Source organism: Orbicella faveolata, unplaced genomic scaffold (genome assembly GCF_042242905.1).
Source record: "Orbicella faveolata isolate gen_17 unplaced genomic scaffold, um_ofav_v1 contig_3, whole genome shotgun sequence".
Lineage (NCBI taxonomy): Eukaryota > Metazoa > Cnidaria > Anthozoa > Scleractinia > Merulinidae > Orbicella > Orbicella faveolata.
In genome coordinates, this window is record NW_028301558.1 from 6,037,668 (window position 1) to 6,048,724 (window position 11,057).

At 40.4% G+C, this 11,057-nt stretch overlaps 1 protein-coding gene across 1 annotated transcript; it reads right to left on the bottom strand.

The window, feature by feature from the left end:
- Window positions 1-4,342: 4,342 nt before the first annotated feature.
- On the bottom strand, window positions 4,343-10,825 carry LOC110068247 (forkhead box protein Q1-like). The gene is made up of 2 exons (XM_020775626.2): window positions 9,635-10,825; window positions 4,343-6,833 (listed from the first exon to the last, which is right to left on the bottom strand). The coding sequence occupies exons 1-2, from the start codon at window positions 10,347-10,349 to the stop codon at window positions 6,634-6,636; spliced, it is 915 nt and encodes a 304-aa protein (XP_020631285.1). The 5' UTR covers window positions 10,350-10,825; the 3' UTR covers window positions 4,343-6,633.
- Window positions 10,826-11,057: the final 232 nt, after the last annotated feature.

Genomic DNA, 11,057 nt, shown 5'->3' on the forward strand with positions numbered 1-11,057 from the left:
TTGTATCAGCAGTCCATAATGGCCTCCTGTTAAAGTGCACAAAAGATATGGGTGGAAAGGTTTTTGACATTGTAAAATAGTTACTACTGGGTAATATTGAAAATGTTAAATTCACCTGGTATTTGCTTGCAACCTCACATTTTTCTGCTCCTAAGTTTGTACTCGACGTTTTTAATCTATGGAAATATGACCAAATGCCAGCGAAAATCAGTTAGCGTTTTGTCCCAACAGCTCCCCCCCAGGTATCATCTCAGGAACGGCTTCCTGAATTGTTTTCAAAGAGTCCAGTGTGCTGTATTAAAACAGAACTGTCGAATCGATTAGTTTCGTGCAGTTCCTCCTTTTTTATCCCAGTCAAGTGCGCAAATCCAGCCAAGGAGCTTACTGAGTTGGCAGGCGTTGGGGTCCCGCGTGGAGTCCACACGCCTAACGTGTTCACAGCCGACACTGCGTGGGCCTCTCGCGGGAATTACTGGACTTAATGTCCACTGTAGGACAGGACTACTGGACCATTGCAAAGAACACAAGGATTTAGAATTATAGAAATCACAACTGACACGCGCATCTGTTTTACATTTAATTTTGACATCGCTAGGCTGACTGCTACTAAACTAGACTTGCACTGATTAAAACTAGCGAAACGTTACAATCTACGGAAGAGAAAGGTCATTGCGTGAGTTTCAGATTCGTTTATCATTGCCCGGCAGCAGCAAAAAGCACTCGACCTATATGTCCATAGAGAGGAAATTAGAAATGAAGAAATGCTCGAAGACGTGCCTAACAGACAGGATGCGCGTTTTAATATGATGCCAATCTTCTAAGCTCTCATTAAAGTTACATATAACGTTTTATCCGCCTGCAGTCGACCCCGTTGATCAGGATATGGCAATCTTTGGTATGCATCTCCGCTCGTAAGCGATGATAGCAATCTACCTTGTGTACGTTTTCCTATGGACGTGCCAAGTGATAGGCGCGGAACGTGACCAGCCAGCGGCGTTGCCTTAGCGTGTTGCACTCTTGACCGGCCCAGTGCTAATAATCAAGATTTCTGTGGGGCCTAAAGTCATTGGCAAAGACATTTCTGATGATTTCTCTCGATTTTTCAACATGGAACTTGAGGCCAGTAAGGGAATTGATACAACCTGCCACAGTCAACAACAATCGAGACAAACTTGAGCCAGTCGCAATTTTTCCTTGTAGCACGTCTCTGGTGCTTGCTTAGGAACTGGAGACTTTCGTACCGGTGACAAAAAAAGGTTTCAAATCAAAAGGCTGGCAATTTTTCCTGTATTAGGAACGAGACCTTCGTACTAGTAATTGACAAAAAAGAAGTTTTAAACCATTGATGCATGTATGAACTCTGTCCTGGATCAAAAGCATCTTTCTTCGTAGGCACGGAATCGTTATAAGAGTAGAAGGCACTAACGTATCTAAGAGGTACATTTGGTTACCATGCAAACGATATTCACAATAACACGGGCTCTACCTTACGGTTAAAGACGATAAGAGATGAGGGAAGGAAGGTATTTTGAGAAAACTGTGTAGAAATGTTCCAGAACAGCACAGTGCTTGCAACAATAGCCTGTACAGTCTCTTTCAGATAAATTGAGACAAGCGGAGAATTGCCATTGCCTGTTTAAGACTTAAATGCTCCATAACAGCTCAATAACAGCGGCATGTAACTATCAATTCAATGTATTTCAGTATTTTATTCCCCCACCTAACCTGTGATGGAGATGGGCAGGATTGCCGGTTACCCCGGCCCGGGACTTGACATCAGTGCCTACAGGGCCCTCATTGCTTTGCGCTATTGTTCGGCTCACTTGGATCATTCGCTCAGTCAAACTTAACTTGATTAGATCTAAGTAAACGGTAAATTTTTCGGTGTCTCCTTTATTACTTTAAGCAAGCGTGCGCGCGATCTATTCTCTATTCATCTTATGTCAAATCAAATTTTTATTGATCTCAAATATGATCAAACCGCGCTAAGGGTTAAATTTCTTTAGTGTGATGGCAATCAGATAGACTGGTCTAAACAACTACAAGGGTTCATAGATTGGTCTTTCTCCGCACTTCAGTTGCTTTTGTCGAATTTCTACCTAACGGGCCATTCTTAGCTAACGCCTGTCTGTGAAATCGTCCTTCTATTGTTCCTACAGAAAACAAGATTGGTTTTGGCTTTTTGGGAGTGGCTTTCTCAGCTTGTACAATTTTCAGCAGTATATTGTAGACTCGCTAGATCAGATTTGTACTTGGGCATGACAGTTTAGTCTTACAGTGCCTCTCTGCACCTAGGTGTATAAATCGGTACCGGCGAATTTAATGCTGAGGTTAGCCCTGCGCTGGACTAGCATCCCATCTAGCGGGGGCGGGGGGGGGGGGGGGGGAATAGATATACCCTTAGTCGCTTCATGCTACTGAAACCGGAGACAAGCGTCGGCTTGAGGTGCAAACTGGCTCGCATGCAGACTTTACCTTACTAGATCCGATCTCAACTGATACAAGAAAAGAGAAATCGTGATGCAAATCTGGACTCGAGTACAAGTAACCAGGTTCATGTCTTCATGGAAAACAATCTTGTCGGCGCAAAACATGGTAGTAGTCGATCGATATAAGCCGAGTACTGCTCTAAAGAGCTTTGTTTCTTGGATATCATCTAGGATACGATGTAATAATAAGCATATAGTTTAGTTTTACGTACTGAAACAACTAGCAGTCTATGACCGCGACTGAGATAGTCCAGGGTCCAGTAATCCAGTAGTCCACATTCCATTCGTCTGTCGAAAGGAAATTAGAGTTGATGTTTCGAACTTAATTCAGGGCATCATCCCAAATCAAGCCTTTTGAACCATTCTACAGATTCAGTCTTTCGATGCTGGCTATTTTAACAAACTCTATGACTCTAAAATGCCTTGAAAACATCACTTATCGTGCTATCAAACTATTTATCACTTGCGTCCAAGGCAAACTCGCATCAAACAATACCGGTGCTCTGAGCTTTTGACCTTTTGCTGTCAGAAAATTAATTTGTGTGATAACACTTTGATATCGAACGCTATTCAGGGAACGAGACCTAATGGAGCCTTCAAAAAGACTCTTTAAAAGATGTTATCTACGTGTTTAACATCTTTCGTGCCATATGTTTAGGAGAAAGTTTTTCCGGCATGTGTGAAGGTAATTTGTGTCTTGCATCGCATGCCAGTCGGAATTCGGCGTGTTTTCCGGTGAAAAGTCTTGGTTTCTGAGCTTAGTTTAGCGGTGAGACCACACACCATTTTGCATGAGTTCCGTGAAGCGTGGAGACGAGAGATAAAGGCAAGTTGCAGGATAATCCTCGCTGACAAGGAAGATGACATGTGCAAGCCATCTGCTCTCCCGGATCTCCGTCATATCTGTAATACTGGACAATACTAGTTCTTCTCGAGGATACAAAGAAAAGAGCCAGCACTTGATTTAAAAACGAAAAGAAAACAAATTTACCGTGCTGTGAGACTGTAAAAAAGTAACAGAAAAACTAGAAGCAATACTCTACCTGATGTTAATCATAAATTCTTAAAATTCTTTTGGTTGGTTTCAAACTGATTTTCTGAGACGATCACGTCTTTCTCTCTAGAGACTTGTATCCTCGAATTTGTTAGAAAAACATAAAAAGAGACTACTGCCAGAGGACAAGAGCAATACTTAGTTTTTCCCTCGATTTCCAGTGTGTCATACAAGTGTGATAGTCGTATCTAGGACTCCTTCGGTACAAAAGCAGTTATACCTATAATTTATGGACGGTTATCCCACCTTATCTCCAAAATTAATTACGAAGCTATCCCTAAAATTACGTCTCTTTGAAATTTGCCGATATATGTTGCAGATTTCATTGCTCTTGGGTTCAGAAATAGCTAATTTCTATATCTCTAAGTGTACTTCTAAGTGAGTACTTTGCTCCAAGTATGCTTTCTCATAAGAAAAAAAGATTAGGCTTCACATAATGGCTGTACTACATTTGAAATCATTAATCGTCTTCATACCTATCAGTTGTGCGACTAGAAACACCCAGGATTATTATAAAAAAAGCTAAACTGCTTATCACTTATACCTTTAATTCTGAGCCCAGTTATCCCTTATCCGTGTAATTATTTTCCTATCTATCCGTTTAACCCTTAAAAACCTCCGACCTGCATGTTGCTGGCGCACTCGGTGTGCGGTTAGCAGCGAACTGGTTAGTTGTCTCACCGCCAGCTAAAATATGTCCATAAGAGAATTAAGAGAAACTATCTGCGTGACCCAACTGTGAAGTTGTCACATATATATATTGCCGCATTTTTTTTTTTTTTTTTTTTTTTTTTTTCAAGCAACTCTCCTAATCAAAGTGCTTCGCTAGTTTGTGGAGCTGTTATTCTTATGATAAAATCAAAATTACCTAGTCTGAAGACCACATGGGACGTGTGCGTCTTATTTAGGTCTGGTAAAAGTCTTTTGTCCATGAACGGATCTTTATTTTTAGTGAAGCTCGTAATTTATAAATCCTTTGAGTATGACCTCCTAAGCAGCTAAGATCCTGTATAATATCGCATCCTGATAAGGTGGTTTACCAAATTGTGTCCTTAACGTTGTGCTTTTGTCAAGATAAAACAAATAACCCAGTAATCCTCTTAAAAACGAGAAATTGCTTTTTCTTTGATTCGTTCAAGAGGTGACTTATGAACATCGATTTCAAATCAAACTCAAGATTTCCCGATTGTTAAGGTTGAAGTTAAAAGTATTTCACTGCAAATATTAACTTTAGAGCAACGTCTCCAATGGATACAAGCTCGAATCATTACATGGGAAAGAAAATAACATGAAATAAGTGAATTATCGACAACTGGATGTGTTTATATTTGGACTCTAAATGAATTTCTCGCTATGGATTGACCTAACATGTCTCATCTTGATCAAAACCTCTAAACTCATCTTGTGCATATGTTTGTGTTGTGCTAAAAAATGACACCTTGTGCGCCAGTGAAACCACATTTTCTTTTGGTCTCATAAATTGTGTTCCACTCTCCTGAACTCTCCCTCGGGCCTAGCACAGGGTAGGGACGTGACTGGGGTGATATCAGGTCAGCTCACTGCTAGTCATGATATCGAGTCAGAATGAATTCAAAATTTGGCTAGCATGGCATCTCCAGTTTCTATCTAACCATAAAAAAAGTCTCTAATCCCTGAGTGTATGTTTGAAGAGTGAAGGCCAAGATAACTTTCGTCTAAGATCGATGCTCAGTCTTCGTTATTCTTTGCGCCCGTCTGCATGAAACTATAGACATTGTTTGGAAAATAGAGACTCTGATCACTGTTAAAAGGCATTATAAGTGAATTGTATCTGGGGAAATTGCAGTCATTCGACTAACTCTCACTTCTAAAGACAAACCTTAGTCAAGTATAATGAGTGTCTGTGATTGAGACCATACTACAATTTTGTTACCAATGTAAGAGAGCTGTTGTTGATCAAGGCTTTCGTGTGGTGCTGTTTGTTTTTCAGCATTTATTAAAACAATGTTTTTTTAAAATTTTGAACTTTGGCACTCTTTGAAGTGAAAAGGTTAAAATACAGAACATTTTTTATGTGGTTACGAAACCACCCAATGCTTCACAAAACACGAAAGATTCTTCCACCACACACTTTATTGTAAACCATGTGACAATTTATGAAATGGGGAAGAACTGTACAACTCGGTCTTGACACGAAAAATATAACTATATAATGATCTGTGAACTGTAACTTTTCAATCTGGAATTCTCAGGTAGGGCTATAAATCTTCTGTGATGTAATAAAGAATAGTTTAAATCCAACACATTCGTTGCGTGTATGGAAAGAAAGAATTCGAATAGGAAAATGTAAGGTATGCTAACAGATAAGAACATCGTCTGGCCTGCTCAACATATCGTTGACTGCTTGTCGTAGTTTAGAAATTCCGCCAAGTTTGTCTGGATCTTTGAGAACTATTATGAAATAGTTCAAAGACGAAAGTTACGTGATGCAAACACAAGAATTTTTTTCCTTATTTTTTTGGGCGTTGTCTCAAAGATTAGCTTTTCCATTCTAAAGTAAGTATCCCCATTTCGATAGCATTCAGCTAGGTCCACGAACATGCAAATTATCTTCTCCGTAGCCTTTCTATTTTGTTTCAAACAGAAATTCGTTACACCAATAAGCCTATCTATTAGAAGACAATACAGCCTGTCCGCGTACTTGTTTATTCATACTGTATAACTTGTTTACCATACCTCGATATTGTTTAGCAAATTCAAATTTTGACCTATTGTTACCGTACAAATGAAGCCTGTATTGGCAATGGTATTTATTGTGTTTTAAATTGTCATTAAGTTCTTTTAAACTTTTGTTACACCTCTTCATTGTTAGTAAAATTAAGGGTTAAACAAAACCTCATGAACTGAACATTTGTTGTGGAGTAGTTTAAAGTGAGTGCCCCCAGTTGAAACATTATTGACAAACATTTGGGCCTAGGAACCCTAGCTGCAGCCTATAACTCCTTTACTTTCAAATTGCACATAATTCCTTTACTGTCACTGCAAAGAACTAAACCTTAACCTCGTCTATAACGACAACCAAAATTCCTGAGAGCTTAGTTCTCTTTGTCATCAGTAACAAGCATGAAAGTGCGTCGTAGCAGCGCACGAATGAAAGCAATGACAAGCGTTCCACACCTCACAACCACTCGAGAAGCCTGCGTTGGGACTCATTGGTGAGCACAAGTGTTCCTGTCTCTGGAAGTGAAGCGGAACTTCCGGAGTTGGATGGCAACAGTGAACAATATTTCTTGGTCCTGGTAACTGAGAACCTTAATAAAAGAACAAAAGCAAGTAGTTAACATGATATTATAACACACATTCAGGCCCACTTGCTTGCTTCATACTTACTTTGCTCACTTGAGCAAGTGCGCAATAAAGGGATATACTCCAAGCGAACACGAATAATTTTTGTCTGTGAAAGAGGCAGGATTAATTTCATCCTTTGTATGTAGCAACTCTTTCACGCTTGTTAAAAGCTCAACGCGATCGTGTCATCGCTTCTTGGGAAAGATGTGTAAGGAGGTCTGATAAAAGGGATTCCCCTGTTTTAGGAACCAAACTGTCATCGCTTCTCAGTTCGGAGTGGAAGAACGGAGAGCTACAAAGCTTTCGTCGTTGCAGACAGAATTAGGGTCAAAATGTACAGGAGGTATCCCTTTCAGTGTGTCTTTAGCTTACAGCACTAGTCTATTGCGGGTTCCAAGTTAGATGAGCTTTGTATGAAAACCACTAATTTACATTACACTGATCAGTTGTGCTGTCCGTATAGGGTGCACTCCATTCAGTTGCATAAGTCACAACTTGTAATGAAGTCAGTCTGTCACCAGTTACTCATTTTGATTTATTTCATACTACTTTCATAGAATATTTACAGCTACAACTTAGATTTAAGCTGACAACTTTGAATGAAGCAAGTCATGCTTGCTGCTTGTTGTTACTGAACACTTCTTCGTGTTCATTTATCATGGTACGACCTACACATCAGGTGTTTGTTCTCAAATGTTCAACAGTAAACTTGATAGGTTTGCCAGTTGTATCTGATCCCGCAATACACGAATGCTTCACTTTGAAGGAACCTTACTTTAAGTCAAGAAAGCCTTAAAGAAATTTAGCTTTGTTTGCAAACACAACTCAGTTGTTTGGAAAGATTCATAATCGCAGTCCATAAATTGTTATCAATGGCTATGTACTCAGTGATATAAACGACTTTACATGATTGAAGCTCGAGGACCTCGAGAGAATTAAAAAGGTTTTATTATAATGGAATTCCATGGAACAATGATGGTCACCTTACTAAGACATAGTAAGTCAGTGTAAGAATAAAGCTGTTAGTTTAACATCAGCCGTGCAAAAAGTGAGTAATAATGTATAAAATTACAATGAAGTGAAAGAAATGGGATATAAAGTGCCAAGGATTCTTAGACAAAGAGGTATGTCTTGTGGAAAAAGTGCTTTCTTTCAGTCTTCTTGTTCACTTTTCGAAGTCTCGTAAGGCACGTTTTAAATACAAATGAATTTTGCCTAACATATCGAAAAGATTCTCGTTTGCATTGTAAATGTTACTTCAGTGTTTGCTGAATCAGCACACAATGAACTTTCAATGAACGTTTTATAAAACGCAAGTTGTTAACAACATTTAGTAAGTCTCATGCAAACCCCACAACTTACTTTCGAAACCTGCTGTGAGCGTTCAGTCAACAATGAGAAAACTAAAGTTTATTTTAGGTTAAAATGTTTAGTATAAAAGCATAAACTTTTCGCCCAGCTTGTGGTTAAATGTGCGGTTTACCCTTATTGCCTAAAAGTGAAAAGCTATTATGAATAATTTGGCATCATTTGACTTCTTTCTCAAGGATTTAGTTAAATTGCGTGCCCCGGGATTGATTTTTCATCAATTGCGCATATCTCGATAGATTACAGCTTGTGAAACTCCGCGTCTCACATTTCTCAAGACTTTTTTCCAAAATGCTGTCTGATTTTGGCAGCAAAACAGTCTGAAAGTTAGCTAAATGGAAATAAAATTACTTTCAAATATAAACAAAACTCAGTTACGAATTTGTGTTATCGCTGTGGAATTCAGTTTAGAACGGAAGTTCTCGATTTCTATTCTCTGGAATTTGAGATAGGTGCTGCAAGGTGAGTTGCAGTCGTACAAGTGTGCCTCAGCTAATTCGAGCCAAAACTAAGAGAGACTGATTTGCTGGACCGCAGTTTGATTTATAATACAACGAGCAGCTAATTTGACGACTGAAATATTTCATTGAGTAACGAAAACCGATGAAGGTATTGTCTCAATTTTTTCAGTGCTGCACTCGAAAACGCCTCGCGCATTCTTTCACTTCTTTCATCTTTCACTAAGAAGGGTGTCACTGGCTTAGGGAAGGGCTCTTCAAACATCAAGGCATTTAGCACGGTGGATATTGATATTACTTAAAGCGTGAAACGTAAACCAAAGTTCTCCTGAACTCTGAAAATCGGCGCTATAAGTGATTCCGCAAGCACAAAGTGGCTTCTTTAGAAGTGCAAGTAAAATTGTTTCTTTCACAATGTTTCAATCTCATTGACAAATAGGAGGATTAGCCCCAAGTACTCGAGCGCTCCACTCGAGTTTATAAGCGGAAAGCGAATATTTATTAAGGTCAAGTGTCCAAAACTCGATTCGACTTAAATTTTTCAATTCAAATCGGAGCAAATTCATCCGCTTTACGCCGAGTTTAGCTTCAAAACTCCTCTACTTCACGGTGATCCGTATGAGAGAGAAGTTGCGCTTTAATCTAGTGATGTAATTACTTGGACGATGCGACGTTAATGAAGTAATTTATTTTGTGATTTCAATAAGTTTACGATAAATCGCGATCATTTATTTCAAGCTTAAAAGGTGTTTATTCAGTGGGTGTTTGTGAACTGTGCCTAACAGGTTTACCGTTTGCACTGATCACGCGCACAGTTGGTTTGTTTGCGCTTCCTGTCTTCGACGCGTCCCGTACAATACACCTCATGAATTTGTACCCACAGGAACCTGGTAAATTTAAAGCAAACACCGGAAACTCCAAGTTGCTATTAAACTTACCTATGTTTGGATTAAGCACACTTCTCACAGGAAATGTCGTTTCACTCCTCCTTCTCGCGCCAATCGTGGTCTCCTTCGTCCGCGTCTTTCCTTCAGATAGAATGCTTTCGATAGAGAACGATCCACGGAACTGTTTGGGTGTTGGGGACTTGTTAGTGCTGTGTACGCTACTAGAAAGCGCCCTGTCTCCTCTGAACGACTCGTAAGAGGGAAGCATAAGAATGCTTCTGCGCGCAGCTTCGGGAACGCCAAACTCCCTCACGGCGTTGTTCGGCAGAATCTGCTCTGTGATAATGCTACGACTTAACTCTTCCCTCTCGTCCTTCCTCTTGGGTTTTCTTCTTCGCCTCCTCCTGAATGTTCCGTCCGCCAGCAGGTAATCGTGCAGCGAGCTAACTGTCCAGTAATTGTCCTTACCCCACGGTCGCGCAGGGTCGCGAAGAATCTTCACAAAGCACTTGTTGAACGACAGATTGTGGCGCACGGAGTTCTTCCATCCTTGGTACGGACCTCTGAAGAACGCGTAATGTTGCACTAAGTACTCGTTGATTTCTGTCAGTGTGAGCTTCTTTCCTGGCGAGTTTAAAATCGCGGTTGCGATGAGCGCAATGTAGGAGTGCGGAGGTTTTAGACGCTCTGTTTTGGACGATAGACACGACTCCTTTCTCTGTTTGCTCGCGGACAGGTCTAAATCTTCGCTGTTGAGTTGCTCCATTGTGTACGCCCTGGACCTCAATCTTTGGAGCTCTTGCAGATTGTTTCGCGCGTTCCTGTGGAACTCAAGTTTTAAGCAAATCTCAGCAATGCGCTTCTCTCGTTTCAGGCCTCGGAGAATGTAAATAATTCCTTTCTAATCTCGCTTCAGCAAATCGACCAGCAATGGCTCCGGCTTGCTAGCACCACCCACATAGGATCAATTAGTGTTTACAAACAGTCAGGCCCGATCAATTAGACAATCGATTAAATTTGTGTACCGTGTAAAGCGGATTTAAACGGGACACTTTAGCAAAGCTCTTGCATCAGTCAGCTGCTCATCCGAACGTGGCTGGCCGCGCTGTGTTCGTGTGCGGAGTGGCATTTTAAAAACCCTCTCAACAGACGCTATTGGCGTGCGCGCCTGGCGTTTGCATCTGTTCTATGTAAGTCAATCTTTTTCGAGGGTTGATTATTGAACATAAGCCGTGCTAAGTTTGGTTATCTCGTCAAGATCAATAGCTGTACGTTCTGATTTCGAGATAATTCGATCGGCGCCATGCAGTGAGACTTGTTCCTTTGTTTTTGGTGTTAAACTGATTCCGGTAACAATTTATCTTAATTAGTGTCATTAAGCGGATTGCAGGCGACAACGGCTTTCCTTAAAACGCTATATTTCACGTATTTCTCTCAGCTATTGGCAGTCGAGCCCTTGTACAGGATGTTTTAT

Bases quoted from the DNA above. Each gene is read 5' to 3' on its own strand.
- LOC110068247 (XM_020775626.2), bottom strand. From the start codon at position 10,349: ATGGAGCAACTCAACAGCGAAGATTTAGACCTGTCCGCGAGCAAACAG. The intron at 6,834-9,634 runs GTAAGTTTAATA...TCTTTTATTAAG, and splicing joins TGTGCTTAATCCAAACATAG to GTTCTCAGTTACCAGGACCA.